The 21,204-nt window shown below is 40.0% G+C and overlaps 3 protein-coding genes across 6 annotated transcripts in view; all 3 read left to right on the top strand.

Moving 5' to 3' along the window:
- The window catches only part of LOC143770450 (NACHT, LRR and PYD domains-containing protein 12-like), a 50,384-nt gene extending 48,170 nt beyond the window's left edge, over positions 1-2,214 (top strand). For 2 of the 3 annotated variants that reach the window (XM_077260078.1, XM_077260075.1), the window contains one exon: positions 1,699-2,214. In XM_077260078.1, coding sequence (XP_077116193.1) covers positions 1,699-2,017 — 319 coding nt within the window. In that variant the 3' untranslated portion in view covers positions 2,018-2,214. The remainder of the gene's footprint in view (positions 1-1,698) is intronic. The other variant, XM_077260076.1, reaches the window with a different exon arrangement.
- Positions 2,215-3,281: 1,067 nt separating this feature from the next.
- Positions 3,282-7,493, top strand: LOC143770447 (uncharacterized). Of its 2 annotated transcripts, none has more exons than XM_077260073.1 (2): positions 3,282-3,411; positions 5,567-7,493. In XM_077260073.1, the coding sequence occupies exons 1-2, from the start codon at positions 3,383-3,385 to the stop codon at positions 7,122-7,124; spliced, it is 1,587 nt and encodes a 528-aa protein (XP_077116188.1). In that variant the 5' UTR covers positions 3,282-3,382; the 3' UTR covers positions 7,125-7,493. The 2 variants fall into 2 exon arrangements, with proteins under 2 accessions (XP_077116188.1, XP_077116187.1); XM_077260072.1 differs by having other exon boundaries at positions 3,368-3,492.
- Positions 7,494-13,318: 5,825 nt separating this feature from the next.
- LOC143768691 (lens fiber membrane intrinsic protein-like) lies at positions 13,319-19,679 on the top strand. Its single transcript, XM_077257334.1, has 5 exons — positions 13,319-13,655; positions 14,584-14,776; positions 14,987-15,136; positions 18,503-18,637; positions 18,728-19,679. The coding sequence occupies exons 2-5, from the start codon at positions 14,602-14,604 to the stop codon at positions 18,787-18,789; spliced, it is 522 nt and encodes a 173-aa protein (XP_077113449.1). The 5' UTR covers positions 13,319-13,655; positions 14,584-14,601; the 3' UTR covers positions 18,790-19,679.
- Positions 19,680-21,204: the final 1,525 nt, after the last annotated feature.

Below are 21,204 nucleotides of genomic sequence, written 5' to 3'. Positions count from 1 at the left end.
ATCCCACACCCCCACATTATCACAGATAATCCCACCCCCACCACATTGCCATACATAATCCCGCCCCCCCAACACATTACCACACATAATCCCGCCCCCACAACATCACCACACATAATCCCGCCCCCCATCACATCACCACACATAATCCTGCCCCCCACCACATCACCACACATAATACCGCCACCCCACCACATTACTACACATAATCCCGCCCTCCCACATTACCACACATAATCCCTCCCCCCCACATTACCACACATAATCCCGCCCCCCAACATTACCACACGAGGCTCCGTCCCCACACATTACCACACGAGGCTCCGTCCCCACACATTACCACACGAGGCTCCGTCCTCACATATTACCACACGAGGCTCCGTCCTCACACATTACCATACGAGGCTCCGTCCTCACATATTACCACACGAGGCTCCGTCCTCACACATTACCACACGAGGCTCCGTCCTCACATATTACCACACGAGGCTCCGTCCTCACACATTACCACACGAGGCTCCGTCCTCACATATTACCACACGAGGCTCCGTCCTCACACATTACCATACGAGGCTCCGTCCTCACACACTAGCACGCGAGGCTCCGCCAGTTTGTATTTGATTTTACACTGTGAATAAAATGTATTAATAGTATTATTCAGATTTTTAATGATTATTATTGTTATTAACTTCATTTTAAGTTAATTTACCACCTGCGTCAGCGCTATTGAATGTTGTCATTATTTACTTTATTTTAATTACCAGCAGCGTTAATTAGATAGCAATGAGCGTGCCGAGCGTTAGCTGGCTGGAAACAGCTAGTAACTACTATAATACGGCTCCTGTGTACAAGAATATAACTACTATAATACTATAACTACTATAATACTGCTCCTATGTACAAGAATAAAACTACTATAATACTGCCCCTATGTACAAGAATATAACTACTATAATACTGCTCCTATGTACAAGATTATAACTACTATAATACTGCCCCTATGTACAAGAATATAACTACTATAATACTGCTCCTATGTACAAGAATATAACTACTATAATACTGCCCCTATGTACAAGAATATAACTACTATAATACTGTCCCCTATATCCAAGAATATAACTACTATAATGCTGCTCCTATGTACAAGAATTTAACGACTATAATACTGCTCCTATGTACAAGAATATAACTACTATAATACTGCCCCTATGTACAAGAATATAACTACTATAATACTGCCCCTATGTACAAGAATATAACTACTATAATACTGCCTCTATGTACAAGAATATAACTACTATAATACTGCTCCTATGTACAAGAATTAAACTACTATAATACTGCCCCTATGTACAAGAGTATAACGACTATAATACTGCTCCTATGTACAAGAATATAACGACTTTAATACTGCTCCTATGTACAAGAATATAACTACTATAATACTGCTCCTATGTACAAGAATATAACTACTATAATACATCCCCTATGTTCAAGAATATAACTGCAATAATACTGCCCCTATGTACAAGAGTATAGCTACTATAATACTGCCCCTATGTACAAGAATATAACTGCTATAATACTGCCCCATATGTACAAGAATATAACTACTATAATACTGCCCCTATGTACAAGAATATAACTACTATAATACTGCCCCTAGTTGTGGCTAATCTTCTCTGTCCTGCTCAGTATTGCAGGTAACAAGCTCAGTGACAGAGGGAAGGCCGTGTTGCTGGAGCTGCGGGGACGGTTGCCCGGTCTGAAGGTTCTCAGCAGCTTTATGGGGGACATGGGGCTGCTGCAGGCGTACTTGGACTGGGTGCAGGAACTAAAGGAAAACTCGCAGCAAATGGAGTCAGTGAAAAATGTCGATGCCTTACGGAATATATTGTCAGCGCTACGGAAGGAGGATCCTGGAGAGAAGCCCCTCGCCCTCAGGGAAAGAGCGGCACAGCTGGAGCGGGAGATTCACCTGATCCTTCAGTCGTCCTCAGAAAGTGGGAGATAAGGAACAGAGGTTCTACATCATCTAGGACACTAAAAACTGCCACACTGTGAGCCAGACTACCTATTAAAGGGACATCACACCCTTCACAATTTTCCATATTTTTGACTTAAACCTACACCAGATTTTTTACACAGGTCCTAAAAGTAGATATATGGAACCAAATAAAATAAGGGAGATAAAAATTATTAGACTGTTATTATTTTTACACAAGGAAATGTATCTACTATCATGTCCGTCAGCGGAAAAAAGTATGTGAACTCATGACCATTAGCTAATATGACAGAGGCCTTTAGTTGCTTAGAAGTGACCTTGGGTTCCTTTGTGACTTTGAAAACTACTATACGCCTTGCTCTTGGAGTGAATTTTGTTAGAATTGTCAGATAATATGAAGGAAAAATTAGAACCCGGAGTTTTCAATCAATGGGATGACAACGAGGTGTGAGTGGGCGACCTGTTTTTATTTAAAGAGTAGGGGTCTATCAAAGTCGGAGCTTCACAACACGAGTTTGTGAAAGTGAATAGTGGCAGGAATAAAGGAGAGTTCTGAGAACATTAGAAGAGGAGATTTTGCTGCTCAGTAGAGGAGAAAATGTTAGAAAAGCATCTATAGAAAGAGTTTGATTCCATCAATCCATCATCAGACAGACAAATGGAGGAAATTCAAGACTAGTATTACCCTCCCCAAGAGTGGACGACCCACAAAATTCACTCCAAGAGCAATGCTTATAGAAGTATGCGAAGTCACAAAGGAACCCAAGGTCACTCCTAAGCAACTAAAGGCCTCTGTCATATTAGTAATGTTCACGAGTTCACCATTAATGGAATGCAAGCAGAAAGCTGTGATTCTATAAGAACATCGCTGGCCATCGCCTTAAGTTTACTAAAGATCACCTGTACAGGCCATAAGGCGACTGGAACGATGTTTTGTGGACGTAAAAGACCAAAAGGAGAGCTTTGACTCCCCAGACACTGAGAGACTGACACCGGCCGGGGTCGCAGGATTGAGATGCTATTTCCTGATCCGTCCAACACTCCTCTGTGTTTGTCTCTTATAAGAAGGTCCAGATGATGGAACAAACCCTTTAAATTAAAGGGGTTGTCCAGTGAGTGATTTGTTTTTTAAAGTTATCACTGCAAAAAAAAAAAAAAAAAAAACTGCTAAGAAGCTGAGGCAAAAAAAGGCCAGTGAGTGAAGGGTTAAGCAGCAGCCCCCCGAATCTATGCAGAGCTTGTTCCCCACCTGTCACATGACCCCACATTACTCCCCGCGGAGGAACACCCGCCTCCAGTCTACCATTCTGCGCGCTGCGTCCCTCCCGCGGAGTGATCTGTGAGGCGCAGAGCGCGGTGCGCAGTTGCAGGAGGATGGAGAGTCGTGCGGAACCGCGGGACAGGTGGGGCGGGGAGCGCGGGGCCCGGGTGTCTGATCACCGCAGTGCGGGTCTAACGGCTCCAGAGCCGCGGCCGGGCTCATTGTAAGGGTCCTGTCACACCCGGCGGCCATTATACACCGTGCGGCCTCCACACGGCCAGGCCTGGACTCTGTCACTAGTTACACCGCGCGGCCTGGAGTACCGAGGCCTATAACCTTTCACCCGGGAGTCTGGCGGTAGGAGGGGCCTATATGTGTCCGCCCCTTACCGAGCTGCAGCCATTGATACTTATGTGCTGCCTATACATCCACCCAAAGGGGCTAATATGTGGCCACCAGATCATTACTGCCCCTGTAATACCCCAGAGCTGCACTCACTATTCTGCTGGTGCAGTCACTGTGTACATACGTTACATAACTGATCCTGAGTTACATCCTGCATTATGCTCCAGAGCTGCACTCACTATTCTGCTGGTGCAGTCACTGTGTACATACATTACATTACTGATCCTGAGTTACATCCTGTATTATACCCCAGAGCTGCACTCACTATTCTGCTGGTGCAGTCACTGTGTACATACATTACATTCCTGATCCTGAGTTACATCATGTATTATACTCCAGAGCTGCACTCACTATTCTGCTGGTGCAGTCACTGTGTACATACATTACATTACTGATCCTGAGTTACGTCCTGTATTATACTCCAGAGCTGCACTCACTATTCTGCTGGTGCAGTCACTGTGTACATACATTGCATTACTGATCCTGAGTTACATCCTGTATTATACTCCAGAGCTGCACTCACTATTCTGCTGGTGTAGTCACTGTGTACATACATTACATTACTGATCCCGAGTTACATCCTGTATTATACTCCAGAGCTGCACTCACTATTCTGCTGGTGCAGTCCCTGTGTACATACATTACTGATCCTGAGTTACATCCTGTATTATACTTCAGAGCTGCACTCACTATTCTGCTGGTGCAATCACTGTGTACATACATTACTGATCCTGAGTTACATCCTGTATTATACCCCAGAGCTGCGCTCACTATTCTGCTGGTGCAGTCACTGTGTACATACATTACATTACTGATCCTGAGTTACCTCCTGTATTATACTCCAGAGCTGCACTCACTATTCTGCTGGTGCAATCACTGTGTACATACATTACTGATCCTGAGTTACATCCTGTATTATACCCCAGAGCTGCGCTCACTATTCTGCTGGTGCAGTCACTGTGTACATACATTACATTACTGATCCTGAGTTACATCCTGTATTATACCCCAGAGCTGCGCTCACTATTCTGCTGGTGCAGTCACTGTGTACATACATTACATTACTGATCCTGAGTTACATCCTGCATTATGCTCCAGAGCTGCACTCACTATTCTGCTGGTGCAGTCACTGTGTACATACATTACATTACTGATCCTGAGTTACATCCTGCATTATGCTCCAGAGCTGCACTCACTATTCTGCTGGTGCAGTCACTCTGTACATACATTACTGATCCTGAGTTACATCCTGTATTATACTCAGAGCTGCACTCACTATTCTGCTGGCGCAGTCACTGTGTACATACTTTACATTACTGATCCTGAGTTACCTCCTGTATTATACCCCAGAGCTGCACTCACTATTCTGCTGGTGTAGTCACTGTGTACACACATTACATTACTGATCCTGAGTTACATCCGGTATTATACCCAGAGCTGTACTCACTATTCTGCTGGTGCAGTCACTGTGTACATACATTACATTACTGATCCTGAGTTACATCCTGTATTATACTCCAGAGCTGCGCTCACTATTCTGCTGGTGAAGTCACTGTGTACATATATTACTGATCCTGAGGTACATCCTGTAACTCAATTTCAGCTTCAATGACCAGAACTAGATATTGACTCCACCAGCAGAATTCTGAGTGCAGCTCTGGAGTAAAACACAGGAAGGGTTGTAAATCATGCTCTTGAGTTATTTACAGGTTGACTGCGAAATACACACTTGAAAATTATATCTTTATAAAACACAATATTATCACCTCATCAGACTTATATATGCAGCTCTGGAGGTGACCGGAGAATGAGTCACACTGTAATTGTACGGCAGGGTCAGTCGGTCGTATGTCACCTTCCTCAGACTCACCACTTTATGATTTTCCTCATAGATCATCAGATAGAGAACTGTTGTCTTCCACCCAAGACGGCGTCATCAGGGAGACGGTCAGTATGGCCTCGCCCGGACAGAGCAGCAAGTCAGCGGAGAAGAAACTCCTCACACACACATCTAAGTCGTTCATTGTGCCAGCCTCCCATCACCGCTCTTCTCACTCCTTGGACAGACCTGGGCATACCTCTTCTAGCAGCGGGGCTCTAGACCTGCAGTCTCTGGTGGCGCGATCTTCATCCTCATCATCCATCTCGGGGATCACCGTTCCCATACGTTTGGATGCTTTGTCCTATTTGCTGAATAATGCTGTTTTGGGGGCCAGCAAAATGCCCTCTCAGATGCCATACTACCCACCTGCGTACCCAGCATGTCCGTACATGGGATATCCCTATGGTCCATACATGAGTTCGCCCTCTTGCAACATGGCGTATATGAATCAGTTTCCTGCGTATCAGCCGGGTCTGATGCCCTCTAGTACCCAACAAGGCGTCCCAGTATACCAAAACCCAATGCCAAATTTTAGCCAAGGTATTGATGGCACTACTCCCAGCCAAAATATGAGTGTGTTTCCAGGTTTTCCACCCCAAAGTGGAACACCCTTTAATACTAGCGTAACAAACCTGGCGCCTCCGGGAGGAATTTTACAGCCAGACGGTAACTCATTGGCCCAAAAAGCAAACAACGGGGTGGAAAATAATAAAGTTAACCCGTTCTCTTCGAATTATGAAAAACAAAGCTCAACACCTTCACATGGGTCCGTGAGGTTTGCAGATAAGCAGGGTGAAGACAGCTGGTCTGGTAGACCTCAAAACAGTTTTGACAGGGGGTCTGGACGGGGCAGAGGCGACTTTCGAGGTCGATCCTGGCAAAGTAACTACGCTGGTCAAGAAAGGCGATTCGGGGACAGATCGTGGAATGCGGATTCTGGCGGCAGAAGAAGGTTTCAGGAGAGCCCTGACCGATGCCAAGATAGAGGCAGCTCCTTTAAGCGTGGCCGCTGGCAGGATGGTAGAGGAAGAGATGGAGAAAACAGAGAGAGCTGGCAGCAAAGAAACAGGCAAAGTTTTTCTCCACCTTGGTCCAAGGCAGGGACTTCTTGGGACAAGTCAAAGTCAAGCGAAGAAGAAAAAGTAATCGCCAAGACTAAAGAATCGAGTGCCCAAGATGATGACTGGGAGATGGAATATGCTGGAGAACCTGAAGCCTCCAAGAGTTGTGCCCAGAAGTCAAGTTCTTCATTGTCTCCATCCAAAACCTTTGGTTCTCCGCAAACCATTAAGCCAGCGGACAAACTGGTAAATCATAACGAAGACATGGGAGGAAAGGGGATAGCCACAAAGCTCGTTCAGGAGAAGGAGGAAGGAGAATTGGATTCCTGTTCTGACAATGCAAATTCGGAGACAATGGCAATCAAACCTAGGATCAAAGAAGGAGATTCTGCTCAGGTGGAAATTAGTGAGGAGGAAAAAATGGAAAATGTCCACACTTTCATTATATCTGCTGATGGAAATGAAAGCAAGGGAATATTGGTGGAGGTGGATGCAGTAGACCAGTGAGCATACTGCCACATGACCTGGATTAGTTGTTCGTAGTTTCTGAAAATGTTGACGTTTCATTTTTTGATTTCCACTATTGCTTTTTAGAATTTTTATACCTTTTTTGTTCTCTGAAAGACTCTTTTTCCAAGAGTTGACTGTTGCTGAAGACCAAGACATAGTCCTCCAGTGTCGTCCTGTATCATACCTTTACAGGTTCATATAGTGGATCTACGAGCTAAAAGTCCAAATTGTAGTCTATAAACCGTGGGGACTGGACCCACCGTAAAAGATAGAGCCATGCCGGAATGCCAGGTTCCATTTTTCTACTTGGTCAGACCTATTTTGAAGAAGGCTTATATAAATAAAGCTTAGTTGGCTGTAATTGGACACTTTGCAATACTTATTTGTACGGGTTTCCCGTTGTTCACTTGGATCTCACATATTCAACTTCTGAAGTGCCAGTTATAGACCATAATAATACATGGCAGGTGAATAATACCTGTGATATCAGATCCTCCTCTGATGGACATGAAGAAGAATTAAAAAACGTTTAAGTGCACTTGTAGTTTTAGAAAACTTAAGTTTTTATCGCTGACGTCCCGGGTGCTGAGACCTCTCTGATCTTGAGCAGATCTGTGTATGGATTTATGTACTTTCTGTGATCTTCTCCAAGAAGTCAATAAAGATCAGAGCATTTTTGCTTTTTCGTTCTAGTCATCATTGGTTTCTCAGTACCTCGTCCCTCAGCTATCAAAACTTCCTTCTGAAACTACAGCTACAGATAATTTCTAAAGTTTATTATTGCATAGATCGTTAATCATACTGCGTTTGAAGGCCATATTTATCTTTATTGGATGACAAGACGGGTTTATTTCTTGTGTAATTATTCTTATTCCAGCCTCTTACGTTAGTCAACTCTCCTCTAAGAGAAAAATACTTGTTCGATAGTAGATCTAAGTTTTAGAGATGTGAGGTCTATTAGAGGCTGAACCCTAAATAACATTTATTACCTGTCTACAGAATAGATTATATATGTATGATCGCTGGGGGTCAAGATGTTGAGACCCTCACTAATCCTGAGAAGAAGGGGCAAAAGTCTCTGATGGGTTTCTCCAGTTGGGGATAGAGGTAGGAGGACACTGCTCCTGAAGAAGATCCAAGTTTTCTAAGTTGTGTGACCCAAGTTTGAAGACCATATCTGTTCATAATTGTATTTTTTTTAGACCAGGTGTCTTGTCTGCTGACTTTTTTTATTCTTTTGTAAGAAGGTTCACTTATTTCAATGTCTATAAAAATTATATGAGACCTTATTCATTATTTTCCAAATGAAAACGGAAGAGTTGAAACTTCTTTATTTTATCGTTTTCTGGAGGGGCTCACTTTTACCCAACAGTCATAAAGTTTTCTTCTTTCAGTCTATAAAAGAAGAAAACAAAATATTTTTTCTATAATTCTCATCCTCTCGACAACATCTTGAAGGAAAAAAACCATGTTGCTGTTGATAAAACCCGTTGGATTTTAGTGATCTGACTTGTGTTGAGACAATCTGATACCGGTTATTTGTGTGAATATATTTTTTTTACATAATTTTTCAAGTTTTCTAGATTCGAAGTAGAATGAGGCCACCATCAGGAGGTGAACATATCCCGGCTTCCTAACATGTTGGTTAAGAGATACCAAACTTCTGTTTTGTTAAAAGTCTATTGTGTCAAACGTTTTACAACATGAATGTGTTTTTTTTTTACTAAATCTTTGTCATTTTTGTTTTTTTATGGCATAAGTTGTTCAAAAGTTAAACAGAAAATATACTTCACATTGCATTTTCACAAAACACTTGACTTGTCATCAAAACAAAATAACAATTTTGATCTCTGGGAATCTGGCTTTTCAGATTCCATCAATTGGTAAAATAAATGGGCTGAAGCGCTGCCCAAAACCGAGGCTGAAGAAAAATTCATAGACTTTCTATTGCGCCCGTCGTAAGGTTTGTAGTAAAGCCTTTCTCTGAATATTCCCCTTCTGATCAAAACGTCATGTCTGTGTTACATGTCAAGGGTTTTGTGAAAGTGCAGTTACACTTTATAGGGGCTTTCTACTATTCTTATGCAAAAGATAAATAAAGTAGCTTTCTACTACTATTTTAAACCCAGGGAGGTGAGAAAAAAATTATACTTCGCAGACCGGGTCTGGTCTTCTTTTCTATGTGCAGTACTGCTTCACCTGCCGATCTGGCATCAACAACCGGCAATGGTGTCATGTGATCGGCTGCAGTGTTCACATTTCTTTAGAGTGGCTGCAGTGCTCAAATTCCGCCCTGCCGATCTTTTGCCATCGACGTGTAACGGGCGTCCCTTGATGAATGTTAATGCCGGTGGACCAACGGGACACAACACTGAATATGCAGAGCTGGTCTGGGAGGGCAGTATGTTTATTTTCCTCACCTCCCTTCCTGAACTGAAAATAGAGAAGGGGAAACTATCCAGTAGGGGAGAATCATCATTCACTTTCTAGATCCATTGAAGGGCACTTGTCACCATTTTACACCCTGTCCATCATCTATTAAAGCATGTTAATGGGATTCTTCCAACCCCTTATTAGGTGCCATGCGTACCTCCTGAAAAAGTTTTATTCATGCCCCGTGCAGAGAGCGCCGTCCAATACAGTGGTTGCCTTTGACCCATGCTTGGTTCCTCCTCAGTTTCTCTTTCTTGATAGATGCGGATGACGTCTTCTAATTCAACCTCGTAATGCTCGAAGGAGCGAGTTGCGCCTGTGCAGGTCTTTGATTCAGCTGTGCAGGCGCAAGACTCCTGCCAGTAGGAGACGTCATCCATGTTCTTCAAGAAAGAAGAGGCAGTGTTTGACGGGACTGAGGAGGTGCCGACCATAACGTGAATAAAATACTTTTTTGGAGGTTTGCGAGGCACCTCTAAAAGTGTAAAGGGGTTGTAGGAATCCCATTTACACGCTTTTTCAACAGGGGTTATAAGGTGTAAAACTAGTGATAGGTTTCCTATAATAGGGGGCTGTTCAGTAGTAGACAACCCCTTTAAGTCTAGTTGCCTTGATACTGAATGGACATGGTCATTGCCACGTTATATATTTTAAGATGGGTCATTAGATAAGGTAACATCTCGTAAAATGATGATGGGAGAGCCTAGCCCACCACATTGTATGACCTCTTGTTGGATTGTATGAAGTTTTTTGTTCCAGAGTTTTTGTATAAAAATAAATCCAGATTGGTTAAAACATCTTGTGTTCTGACGTGTCACATACACGACGTGCTTGCCCTCACCTTGTGTCGATGGTGTCTATACCAGGATGGGGCACCAGTAATTTACTCCTGTAAAATTCCTTTAAATGAAGCTCAACAGTGATGTAGCCAAGGTAAAAATGATCTTCTCGATACTTTGCCAGGAGGGAGCTTATGGTAGAAATCAAAAGTGTATCAAATGGCTTAGATAAAGCTGAAGAGGCCTTCAACCTACAGAAAATTATTGATTGCCCAAACCACAGTAAGTGACTGTGACGCTGATCTTCCTTAGGCATTGGCCACAAGGGGCTCAGAAGCCACCACCGATGTGCTGAGGATGTCTCCGAGCCCATGATATGATTGGCCATCTTTTTGGAGAGAAACTGATGTAGGGAAATTGATTGAATGGATCTAGAATATGAAGATGAAACAAAATGTGAGATAGAGATGAGTATTGGCTGAGTGTTCATTTGTTTTTAATGGAGATGTGAGGAAGAACATCTGGTGGCCACTTATTTCCCCTGCCAACATATGTTAAGTCTATCGTATATCCCATATACAACATCAGAAGGCCCAATACACCAGATCAGTGGTGAACTGAATGGGGGGGGGGGGGGGGTTAATCAATATAGGACAGATATGAGTTATGAACTAGATGTGAGATAAATAAAAGACCGTCGTATGATATTGATATATGTGGGATAGTTAGGAGATCTTCGATAAACACACCATTGACAGTACCTTCTGTTAAAGTAAGAAAAACCCCTCTGTGGTCACTGAAATAACTTGAAATGGACAAAAGTAATTTCAATTTACTGAATATCAACAAAAGAAAATCAGACTTTTTCGATCAAAAGCTAAATTTAAAAGTACAAATTAATGAAAATGGCCTGGAGAAAAAGAATGGTACCTCTAGAAAAGATTGAAACTAATTTGACCATAAGGACATGAGACACTAAGAAGTCTCCTGTAATTAGCATCACAGGTGTCTATAGACTTGTAATTGGACAGACTGAAAATTTAAAGAGTGAAAAGTAGTCATTGTGCTTTTTGGTATCATGGTGTGTACCATACTGAACATGGAGCAAAGAAAGCTAAGGAGAGTTCTCATGAGGTTAGAAAGAATATTATAGACAAACATGTTAAAAGTAAAGGCTCTAAGACATTTCCAATCAATTTGATGCTCTTGTTACTACAGCTGCATGTATTCATAAGTTTAAGGTATAGGGGACTGTAGCTGACCTCCCTGGAAGTGGAGGCAAAGTGATGACAAATTGAAGAGATGGATAATATGAATAGTAACAGCCCAGAACAACTTCCAAAGAGATTAGAGGTGAACTCCAAGGACAAGAATATTTGGACAGGGAAGAAGTCTCACCGAGAGTTACAGAAATGTGGATGGAGAAGAAGTCTCATCGAGAGTTACAGATATGTGGACGAGGGAGAAGTCATCCTGAGAGTTACAGAAATGTGGACAGGGAAGAAGTCATCCTGAGAGTTACAGAAATGTGGACGGGAAAGAAGTCTCATCGAGAGTTACAGAAATGTGGACGGGGAAGAACTCTGGCCGAGAGTTTACAGAAATGTGGACAGGGAAGAAGTCTGGCCGAGAGTTACAGAAATGTGGACGGGGAAGAAGTCTCATCGAGAGTTACAGATATGTGGACGAGGGAGAAGTCTCATCGAGAGTTACAGAAATGTGGACGGGGAAGAAGTCTCATCGAGAGTTACAGAAATATGGACGGGGAAGAAGTCTGGCCGAGAGTTACAGAAATGTGGACGGGGAAGAAGTCTGGCCGAGAGTTACAGAAATTTGGACGGGGAAGAAGTCTGGCCGAGAGTTACAGATATGTGGACGAGGGAGAACTCTCATCGAGAGTTACAGAAATGTGGACGGGGAAGAAGTCTGGCCGAGAGTTACAGAAATGTGGATGGGGAAAAAGTCACCCCGAGAGTTATAGAAATGTGGACGGGAAAGAAGTCTCATCGAGAGTTACAGAAATGTGGACGGGGAAGTCTCATCGAGAGTTACAGATATGTGGACGAGGGAAAAGTCACACTGAGAGTTACAGAAAGGTGGACGGGGAAAAAGTCTGGCCGAGAGTTACAGAAATGTGGACAGGGAAGAAGTCACACCAAGAGTTACAGAAATGTGGACAGGGAAGAAGTCTCATCGAGAGTTGCATAAATGTGGACGGGAAAGAAGTCTCATCGAGAGTTACAGAAATGTGGACGGGAAAGAAGTCTCATCGAGAGTTACAGAAATGTGGACGGTAAAGACGTCTCATCGAGAGTTACAGAAATGTGGACAGGGAAGATGTCACTCTGAGAGTTACAGAAATGTGGATGGGGAAGTAGTCTTATCGAGAGTTACAGAAATGTGGACGGGGAAGAAGTCTCACTAGGAGTTACAGAAATGTGGAAGGGGGAAGAAGTCTTACTGAGAGTTCTAGAAATCGCAATGACTGCCTAAAAAGTCCTCCGACAAAGTATTAAGCTAAGGGAACCATCATTTTTGCTCTGGCCATTTGTATTAGTTATTTCTATTTTTCTGTTGAACCACAATCCAAAAGCAAAATCAGATTCTCATTGATATTCAGTAAATTAGAAATTACTTTTATCAATTACAAGTTATTTCAGTGACCATTGTGGAGTTTTCTTATTTACCAGAAAGTCCCAACATTTATGTTCACGACTGTAAGTCATAGTAGGGGTTTGCCTTTTTTTACCTTTGGAATATGGAATAGCTTCACCGAACGTGTCTTTAGACCCGATGTAGCGCCGTAGTTTCAGCAGAGATGATTGGCAGAACGTAGGTAAATCTATGTAATGATTCGGGTCATCCTATATGCCACCTTCTTGATCAGCCATGACTAATTTATAGCATGATCATGTGCAGACCCTGACACACACAAAAAAATCTGTCAGCCATAAAGGGGTTAACCTTGGCCGTCATTGTTCCGTGGGGCCTGCTTCTCTGGAAAAAACTGTCATCCTCATCACATCCATTCATGGTGCCAGAGTGCCAGCTAAGCACATACCTTTATCAGGAACCCAACGAGCTCTCGGACTGGAGGGAACAGGGGGGCGATCAATTGACCCCTTTCTATCTGCCCGGAGAGAGGGTGGTTTCCTGAGCTAAAAAGATTTCACCTGCGTCGACAGAAACCACTCACAACGGTTGGGAGCATGATGGTTTTTTTGGACTGCAGCCTAGTCTGATTCCTTTCAGCGTTGCTCGGCTTCGGAGTGAGAATTTGGTGTCTGCTCACCTCTTCTAAGGACACGTCAAACAGGTAAGGGGATTGTCCGGGACCCCACACACTCGGAAAATGCTGTGGTCACCTGACTTACGTCTTCATCACGAGACCCTCAGAGGTTCCTCCACAGCAGCGAAACGATGATTTACGTAGGAGCAGGCTGCAAACAATGTTACAAAAATGTAGGATTTCTACGATGTTTCCGATACAATGTATCTTTTTAATATTTTATTTTTCAAAATTGTTAAACTATGTAACAGAAATGTCATCGTTAAATCTAAATGCCGAGCGCATATATTTGATACAATTGTGCTCCCCAAAAAAGTTACAAAACCTTTTACCGAGACACTAGATGGTTTCTATACGTTTCTTTTTTGCACTTTTCTTTCTAGGAAAGTTTTGATTTTTATTTGAGCAAATTGATGATTTTATCTATCATTTTATCACTATTATTATTATCATTTCACATCTTTTTTGAAAAGTTTAATAAGCAAAAAATACCCAATAGTGTTTGTAAAACCACAAAACAACTTCTATAAGAAGCTGAAAGTGTACGATTTGCTTTCGTTGTATTTAAAAAAAATATATATATATATTAATTATAAATTTTTTAATTAAGTGCTCTTTTTATTTATTTATTTATTTATTTATTTATTTTGTTATTGTTTTTTAAGAACAACGAAAATAAGAATATTTTAATATTTTTTTTAGCTCATCTCTATATCTATGTATTCTATTTTTTATTTGTTTTACTTTTTATCAGTTGGAATAGACTGACAGGTTACAGATATTCCTCACTTTTGCAATTCTTAAATGTTTCTATTGCCAAATTAAAGCAGTTATCCTCCGATGTTTAGAATGGTCATATATCTCATTGTGAGACTCCGCGCTGGATTACCAAATATTCTGGATTATCAGTCGGTCCTATACAAGTTTCCGTATATCTCACCTGTCCTCTTTTCAGACATCTTCTGCTGTCAGGATGTACAGTTTCATGGGTGGAGGCCTCTTCTGCGCCTGCGTGGGTAACATCCTCTTAGTTGTTTCCACCGCCACGGACTACTGGATGCAGTATCGATTGTCTGGGACGTTCGCGCATCAAGGACTGTGGAGATATTGCGTGACCGGAAAATGTTACTTGCAAACGGAGACCATCGGTAGGTAGCCATGACCGTACTATCTAAAATGACACCTCCAGTGTCGGATTCATTAAAATCCTAGTAAATGTCAACCTCCTGCCTAATCAGAAAATCAGGTTGTTGCTTTTTCTCTCCACCATGCTTTACACTGCATCTCTTCATTAGCAGAAGTAGAGAAGTTCAACTGTTCTGGCCAATATACAATACAGGTTTGTGTTTCTCTTGTAGCGTATTGGAACGCCACGCGAGCCTTCATGATCCTGTCCACATTGTCCTGCTTTGCTGGGATCATCGCCGGCATCTTGTCCTTTGCCCATTTCTCTACGTTCCAGAGGTTTAACAGGTCATTTGCTGCAGGAATCCTGTTCTTCATCTCCAGTGAGTAAAATGTGAACATAAAAAGTAACTTTACTCAATAAGGGCAGTATTATAGTAGTTATATTCTTGTATGTAGGATCAGTATTATAGTAGTTATATTCCTCTACATAGGGGCAGTATTATAGTAGTTATATTCTTGTATATAGGAGCAGTATTATAGTAGTTATATTCTTGTATATAGGAGCAGTATTATAGTAGTTATATTCTTGTACATAGGGGCAGTATTATAGTAGTTATATTCTTGTACATAGGAGCAGTATTATAGTAGTTATATTCTTGTACATAGGGGCAGTATTATAGTAGTTATATTCTTGTACATAGGAACAGTATTATAGTAGTTATGTTCTTGTACATAGGGGGCAGTATTATAGTTATATTCTTGTACACAGGAGCAGTGTTATAGTAGTTATATTCTTGTACATAGGAGCAGTATTATAGTAGTTATATTCTTGTACATAGGAGCAGTATTATAGTAGTTATATTCTTGTATATAGGAGCAGTATTATAGTAGTTATATTCCTGTACATAGGAGCAGTATTATAGCAGTTATATTCTTGTACATAGGGGCAGTACTATAGTAGTTATATTCTTGTACATAGGAGCAGTATTATAGTAGTTATATTCTTGTACATAGGAGCAGTATTATAGTAGTTATATTCTTGTACATAGGAGCAGTATTATAGTAGGTATATTCTTGTACATAGGAGCAGTATTATAGTAGTTATATTCTTGTACATAGGAGCAGTATTATAGTAGGTATATTCATGTACATAGGAGCAGTATTATAGTAGTTATATTCTTGTACATAGGAGCAGTATTATAGTAGTTATATTCCTGTACATAGGGGCAGTATTATAGTAGTTATATTCTTGTACATAGGATCAGTATTATAGTAGTTATATTCTTGTACATAGGGGCAGTATTATAGTAGTTATTTTCTTGTACATAGGAGCAGTATTATAGTAGTTATATTCTTGTACATAGGATCAGTATTATAGTAGTTATATTCTTGTATATAGGAGCAGTATTATAGTAGTTATATTCTTGTACATAGGAAGCAGTATTATAGTAGTTATATTCTTGTATATAGGAGCAGTATTATAGTAGTTATATTCTTGTACATAGGAAGCAGTATTATTGTAGTTATATTGTACATAGGAAGCAGTATTATAGTATTTATATTCTTGTATATAGGAGCAGTATTATAGTAGCTATATTCTTGTACATAGGGGAAGTATTATAGTAGTTATATTCTTGTACATAGGGACAGTATTATAGTAGTTATATTCTTGTACATAGGGGCAGTATTATAGTAGTTATATTCTTGTACATAGGGACAGTATTGTAGTAGCTATATTCTTGTACATAGGGGCAGTATTATAGTAGTTATATTCTTGTATATAGGAGCAGTATTATAGTAGTTATATTCCTGTACATAGGAGCAGTATTAAAGCAGTTATATTCTTGTACATAGGAGCAGTATTATAGTAGTTATATTCTTGTACATAGGAGCAGTATTATAGTAGTTATATTCTTGTACATAGGAGCAGTATTAGAGTAGTTATATTCTTGTATATAGGAGCAGTATTATAGTAGTTATATTCTTGTACATAGGAAGCAGTATTATAGTAGTTATATTCTTGTATATAGGAGCAGTATTATAGTAGTTATATTCTTGTACATAGGGGCAGTATTATAGTAGTTATATTCTTGTACATAGGAAGCAGTATTATAGTAGTTATATTCTTGTATATAGGGGGCAGTATTATAGTAGTTATATTCTTGTACATAGGAGGCAGTATTATAGTAGTTATTTTCTTGTACATAGGAGCAGTATTATAATAGTTATATTCTTGTACATATGGTAGTATTATAGTAGTTATATTCTTGTACATAGGGGCAGTATTATAGTAGTTATATTCTTGTACATAGGGACAGTATTGTAGTAGCTATATTCTTGTACATAGGGGCAGTATTATAGTAGTTATATTCTTGTATATAGGAGCAGTATTATAGTAGTTATATTCCTGTACATAGGAGCAGTATTAAAGCAGTTATATTCTTGTACATAGGAGCAGTATTATAGTAGTTATATTCTTGTACATAGGAGCAGTATTATAGTAGTTATATTCTTGTACATAGGAGCAGTATTAGAGTAGTTATATTCTTGTATATAGGAGCAGTATTATAGTAGTTATATTCTTGTACATAGGAAGCAGTATTATAGTAGTTATATTCTTGTATATAGGAGCAGTATTATAGTAGTTATATTCTTGTACATAGGGGCAGTATTATAGTAGTTATATTCTTGTACATAGGAAGCAGTATTATAGTAGTTATATTCTTGTATATAGGGGGCAGTATTATAGTAGTTATATTCTTGTACATAGGAGGCAGTATTATAGTAGTTATTTTCTTGTACATAGGAGCAGTATTATAATAGTTATATTCTTGTACATATGGTAGTATTATAGTAGTTATATTCTTGTACATAGGAGCAGTATTAGAGTAGTTATATTCTTGTACATAGGAGCAGTATTATAGTAGTTATATTCTTGTACATAGGAAGCAGTATTATAGTAGTTATATTCTTGTATATAGGAGCAGTATTATAGTAGTTATATTCTTGTACATAGGGGCAGTATTATAGTAGTTATATTCTTGTACATAGGAAGCAGTATTATAGTAGTTATATTCTTGTATATAGGAGCAGTATTATAGTAGTTATATTCTTGTACATAGGAAGCAGTATTATAGTATTTATATTCTTGTATATAGGAGCAGTATTATAGTAGCTATATTCTTGTACATAGGGGAAGTATTATAGTAGTTATATTCTTGTACATAGGGACAGTATTATAGTAGTTATATTCTTGTACATAGGGGCAGTATTATAGTAGTTATATTCTTGTACATAGGGACAGTATTATAGTAGCTATATTCCTGTACATAGGGGCAGTATTATAGTAGTTATATTCTTGTATATAGGAGCAGTATTATAGTAGTTATATTCCTGTACATAGGAGCAGTATTAAAGCAGTTATATTCTTGTACATAGGGGCAGTATTATAGTAGTTATATTCTTGTACATAGGAGCAGTATTATAGTAGTTATATTCTTGTACATAGGAGCAGTATTATAGTAGTTATATTCTTGTACATAGGAGCAGTATTATAGTAGTTATATTCTTGTATATAGGGAGCAATAATATAGAAGTTATATTCATGTACATAAGGGCATTATTATAGCAGTTATATAATTACCCATAGGGGGCAGTATTGTAGCAGTCATATTATTGCACATAGAGGCAGTATTATAGTAATGTTCCTTATTGTTGAACTGATGCCTGCTTCTTCATGTTCTCAGCACTTTTTGTGTTACTGGCTATGGCAATTTACACTGGGGTAACCGTTAATTTCCTGGGCAAACGGTTTGGCGACTGGCGTTTCTCCTGGTCCTATATCTTGGGCTGGGTCGCTTTGCTGATGACTTTCTTCGCAGGTAAGACGTGATTTCAGGGCAGTAGAATCAGTATGTGAGTGCAGTTCTCCCTTGTGTCTCTTTCTCTACCGCTCTCCTCTCTGATTGCAGGGATCTTTTACATGTGCGCCTATCGAATGCACGAATGTCGGAGAGGCACCGGACCTCGCTAACGTGTCCGGATTGGTCATAAAGACAGTTGTATGGGATGGTGTTCGGTAATCGTTTCTCCGCGTCTTCTGGATCGGTGACAGGATGGTGACAAGACTCGGCGCGCTCTGGACTTCATACAGGCACATACTTATATATACAGCCCCGATCCGCAGCACTCATTGATTATAACAATTGTAACCTGTCCATTTTTGTTTCCTTTGGTTTCTGGGAAAGCTGAGTGACAAGAACTACAGCCTTTACAGCTCTCATGTGGTTGTCACCCAGCTTTACTTGCCTCCTGAATGGTAAACGTGTGACACTTCCATATTTTTATTTCTCTGCAGGATTCTAGGAAAGCTGGGTGTCATACCTGTCACTTTGTTGTATACTCTTTTTAGCTGTTTTTTTTTCAGTTATCTATGTTCCTGGGAAAGCTTGGTGACAACTAACACAACCGTTATTTGCAGACTTCTAAATGGCAAACATGCCTTTCAGAATTCCAGAAAAGTTAGGTGATGTTCCCAAGTTGAAACAATGTGTGAAAAATTGTTGACAGAAGTCACAACCAATAATTTCTGATTTTTCATCCAGCTTTCCCAGGTTCCTGAATGACAATTCTTTTCCATATAGAGGAGGTGTATTTTCTCAAGGTTTAATTGCCATTCAGGAATCTGGGAGAACTAGGTGACATCCCCCAATGGGAACCAAAAAATGCGGTCATGTTGCTTTCCACCCAGCTTTCCCAGAAACAGATCTTAATTAGAACACTGCTGAATATAAATTTTAAAAGAATTCTCATGGGGGAATAATCCTGATTATGGAATTTGGAATTTATGAAACATATCTGGTGTGAATCTTTTCTGTGTGACAAGACAGATCTTTAGCATAAAAATAAAACATCTACAACCAGCGGCTTTTTCTGGAGCAAGATGCGGAAATTAATTTGTAATATGGCACCTTCTAGAACAATTACCCCAAACTGTTTCTGGCCAACAGTTCTAACACTACAATTCCCATCAAAGTTATAGGCATCTTATAGGAATAGAAAGAAAAAAAAAGACGTGAAGTTTATGATAGTTAATTCTGATTATTGTAGCCCCTCCCCTGAGGATCATAATGGGTGGAGCATAGCGCAGAGATTTGAAAAAGCGAAAATCTTTGTGTTATGTTCTGCCTCCGTAGTAACTCAGCTTATCAATTTTGATGACAGTAAATTATTTGATTTTTGCTGTCTATAAAACTTAATTGTGGATGTAGTAGCCCCACCCAGGAAGATCATAAGGGAGAGGAGAGTGGTGTAGAGAGGCGGAAATAGTTGTGTCGTTCTTCATCCCTCGGCAGAACACAATGACTCATATTCATGGAAAGTAATTTCTCAGACTTTTTGCCCTTAATATAAAATTTTTTTTGTTGTAGTAGACCCACCCCTGAGGATCATATGTGGAGTTGAAGCATGAAATAGGGATTTAAAATATCATAAATTTTTGTTTTACGCCAGACCTTTGACATGACAATGTATCAGTTTCACTGACAGTAATTTCTCTGATTTTTACACTCTATAAAACACAATTTTGGTATATTAGCCCCGCCCCTGAGGATCATATAGGGTGGAAAATGACACAGGAGTTAAAGGTATTGGACATATTTATGTCACACAAGGCAACTAACATGATACAGTGTATCAGTTTCACTTACAGTAATTGCTGCAATTTTTGCCCCCTATAAAACTCAATTGTGTTTGTAGTAGTCCCACCCCTGAGGATTATATGAGGGCCTAGAGTGACACAGGAATTTATTTAATTGGAAATCGTCATGTTACACTAGGCAACTAACATGACACAGTATATTATTATTTATTATTATAGCCCAGTTTCACTTAGAGTAATCTCTCTAATTTTTGCCACTTATAAAACTCAATTGTGGTTGTAGTAGTCCCGCCCCTGAGGATTATATGAGGGCTGAGAATGACACAGGAATATAATGAATTGGAAATTTTCATGTTGCACTAGGCAACTGACATGGCACAGTACATCAGTTTCACTTAGAATAATCTCTCTAATTTTTGCCCTCTATAAAACACAGTTGTTGTGGTTGTAGTAGTCCCGCCCCTGAGGATTATATGAGGGCTGAGAATGAAACAGGAATTTAAAGATTTTAAAATCTTCATGTCACACTTGGCAACTAACATTACTTGCATCAGTTTAGCTGACATTAATTTAACTGATTCCTACTCTCTATAAAACTCAATTGTGGTTGTACTGGCCCCACCCCTGAGGATCATATGAGGGTGAAGATTGACACAGGAATTTAAAGAATGAAAAATCTTCATGTCACACTACGCCACTGACATCACACAGTGTATCAGTTTCACTAACAGTAATTTATCTTATTTTTGCCCTCTATGAAACGTAATTGTGGTTGTTCTGACCCCACCC

The sequence above is a fragment of the Ranitomeya variabilis genome, chromosome 4 (assembly GCF_051348905.1).
Source record: "Ranitomeya variabilis isolate aRanVar5 chromosome 4, aRanVar5.hap1, whole genome shotgun sequence".
In the NCBI taxonomy this organism is placed as follows: domain Eukaryota; kingdom Metazoa; phylum Chordata; class Amphibia; order Anura; family Dendrobatidae; genus Ranitomeya; species Ranitomeya variabilis.
This window is presented reverse-complemented; position numbering and strand designations above follow the sequence as displayed.

What these genes read in the sequence shown, in the direction of transcription:
- LOC143770447 (XM_077260072.1), top strand. Translation starts at nt 3,383, where the DNA reads ATGGAGAGTCGTGCGGAACCGCGGGACAGGTGGGGCGGGGAGCGCGGG. An exon ending in GAGCCGCGGCCGGGCTCATT is followed by an intron (nt 3,493 to 5,566) that starts GTAAGGGTCCTG and finishes TTTTCCTCATAG; the next exon opens with ATCATCAGATAGAGAACTGT.
- LOC143768691 (XM_077257334.1), top strand. Translation starts at nt 14,602, where the DNA reads ATGTACAGTTTCATGGGTGGAGGCCTCTTCTGCGCCTGCGTGGGTAAC. An exon ending in CTTGCAAACGGAGACCATCG is followed by an intron (nt 14,777 to 14,986) that starts GTAGGTAGCCAT and finishes TTTCTCTTGTAG; the next exon opens with CGTATTGGAACGCCACGCGA. An exon ending in GCTGATGACTTTCTTCGCAG is followed by an intron (nt 18,638 to 18,727) that starts GTAAGACGTGAT and finishes CTCTGATTGCAG; the next exon opens with GGATCTTTTACATGTGCGCC.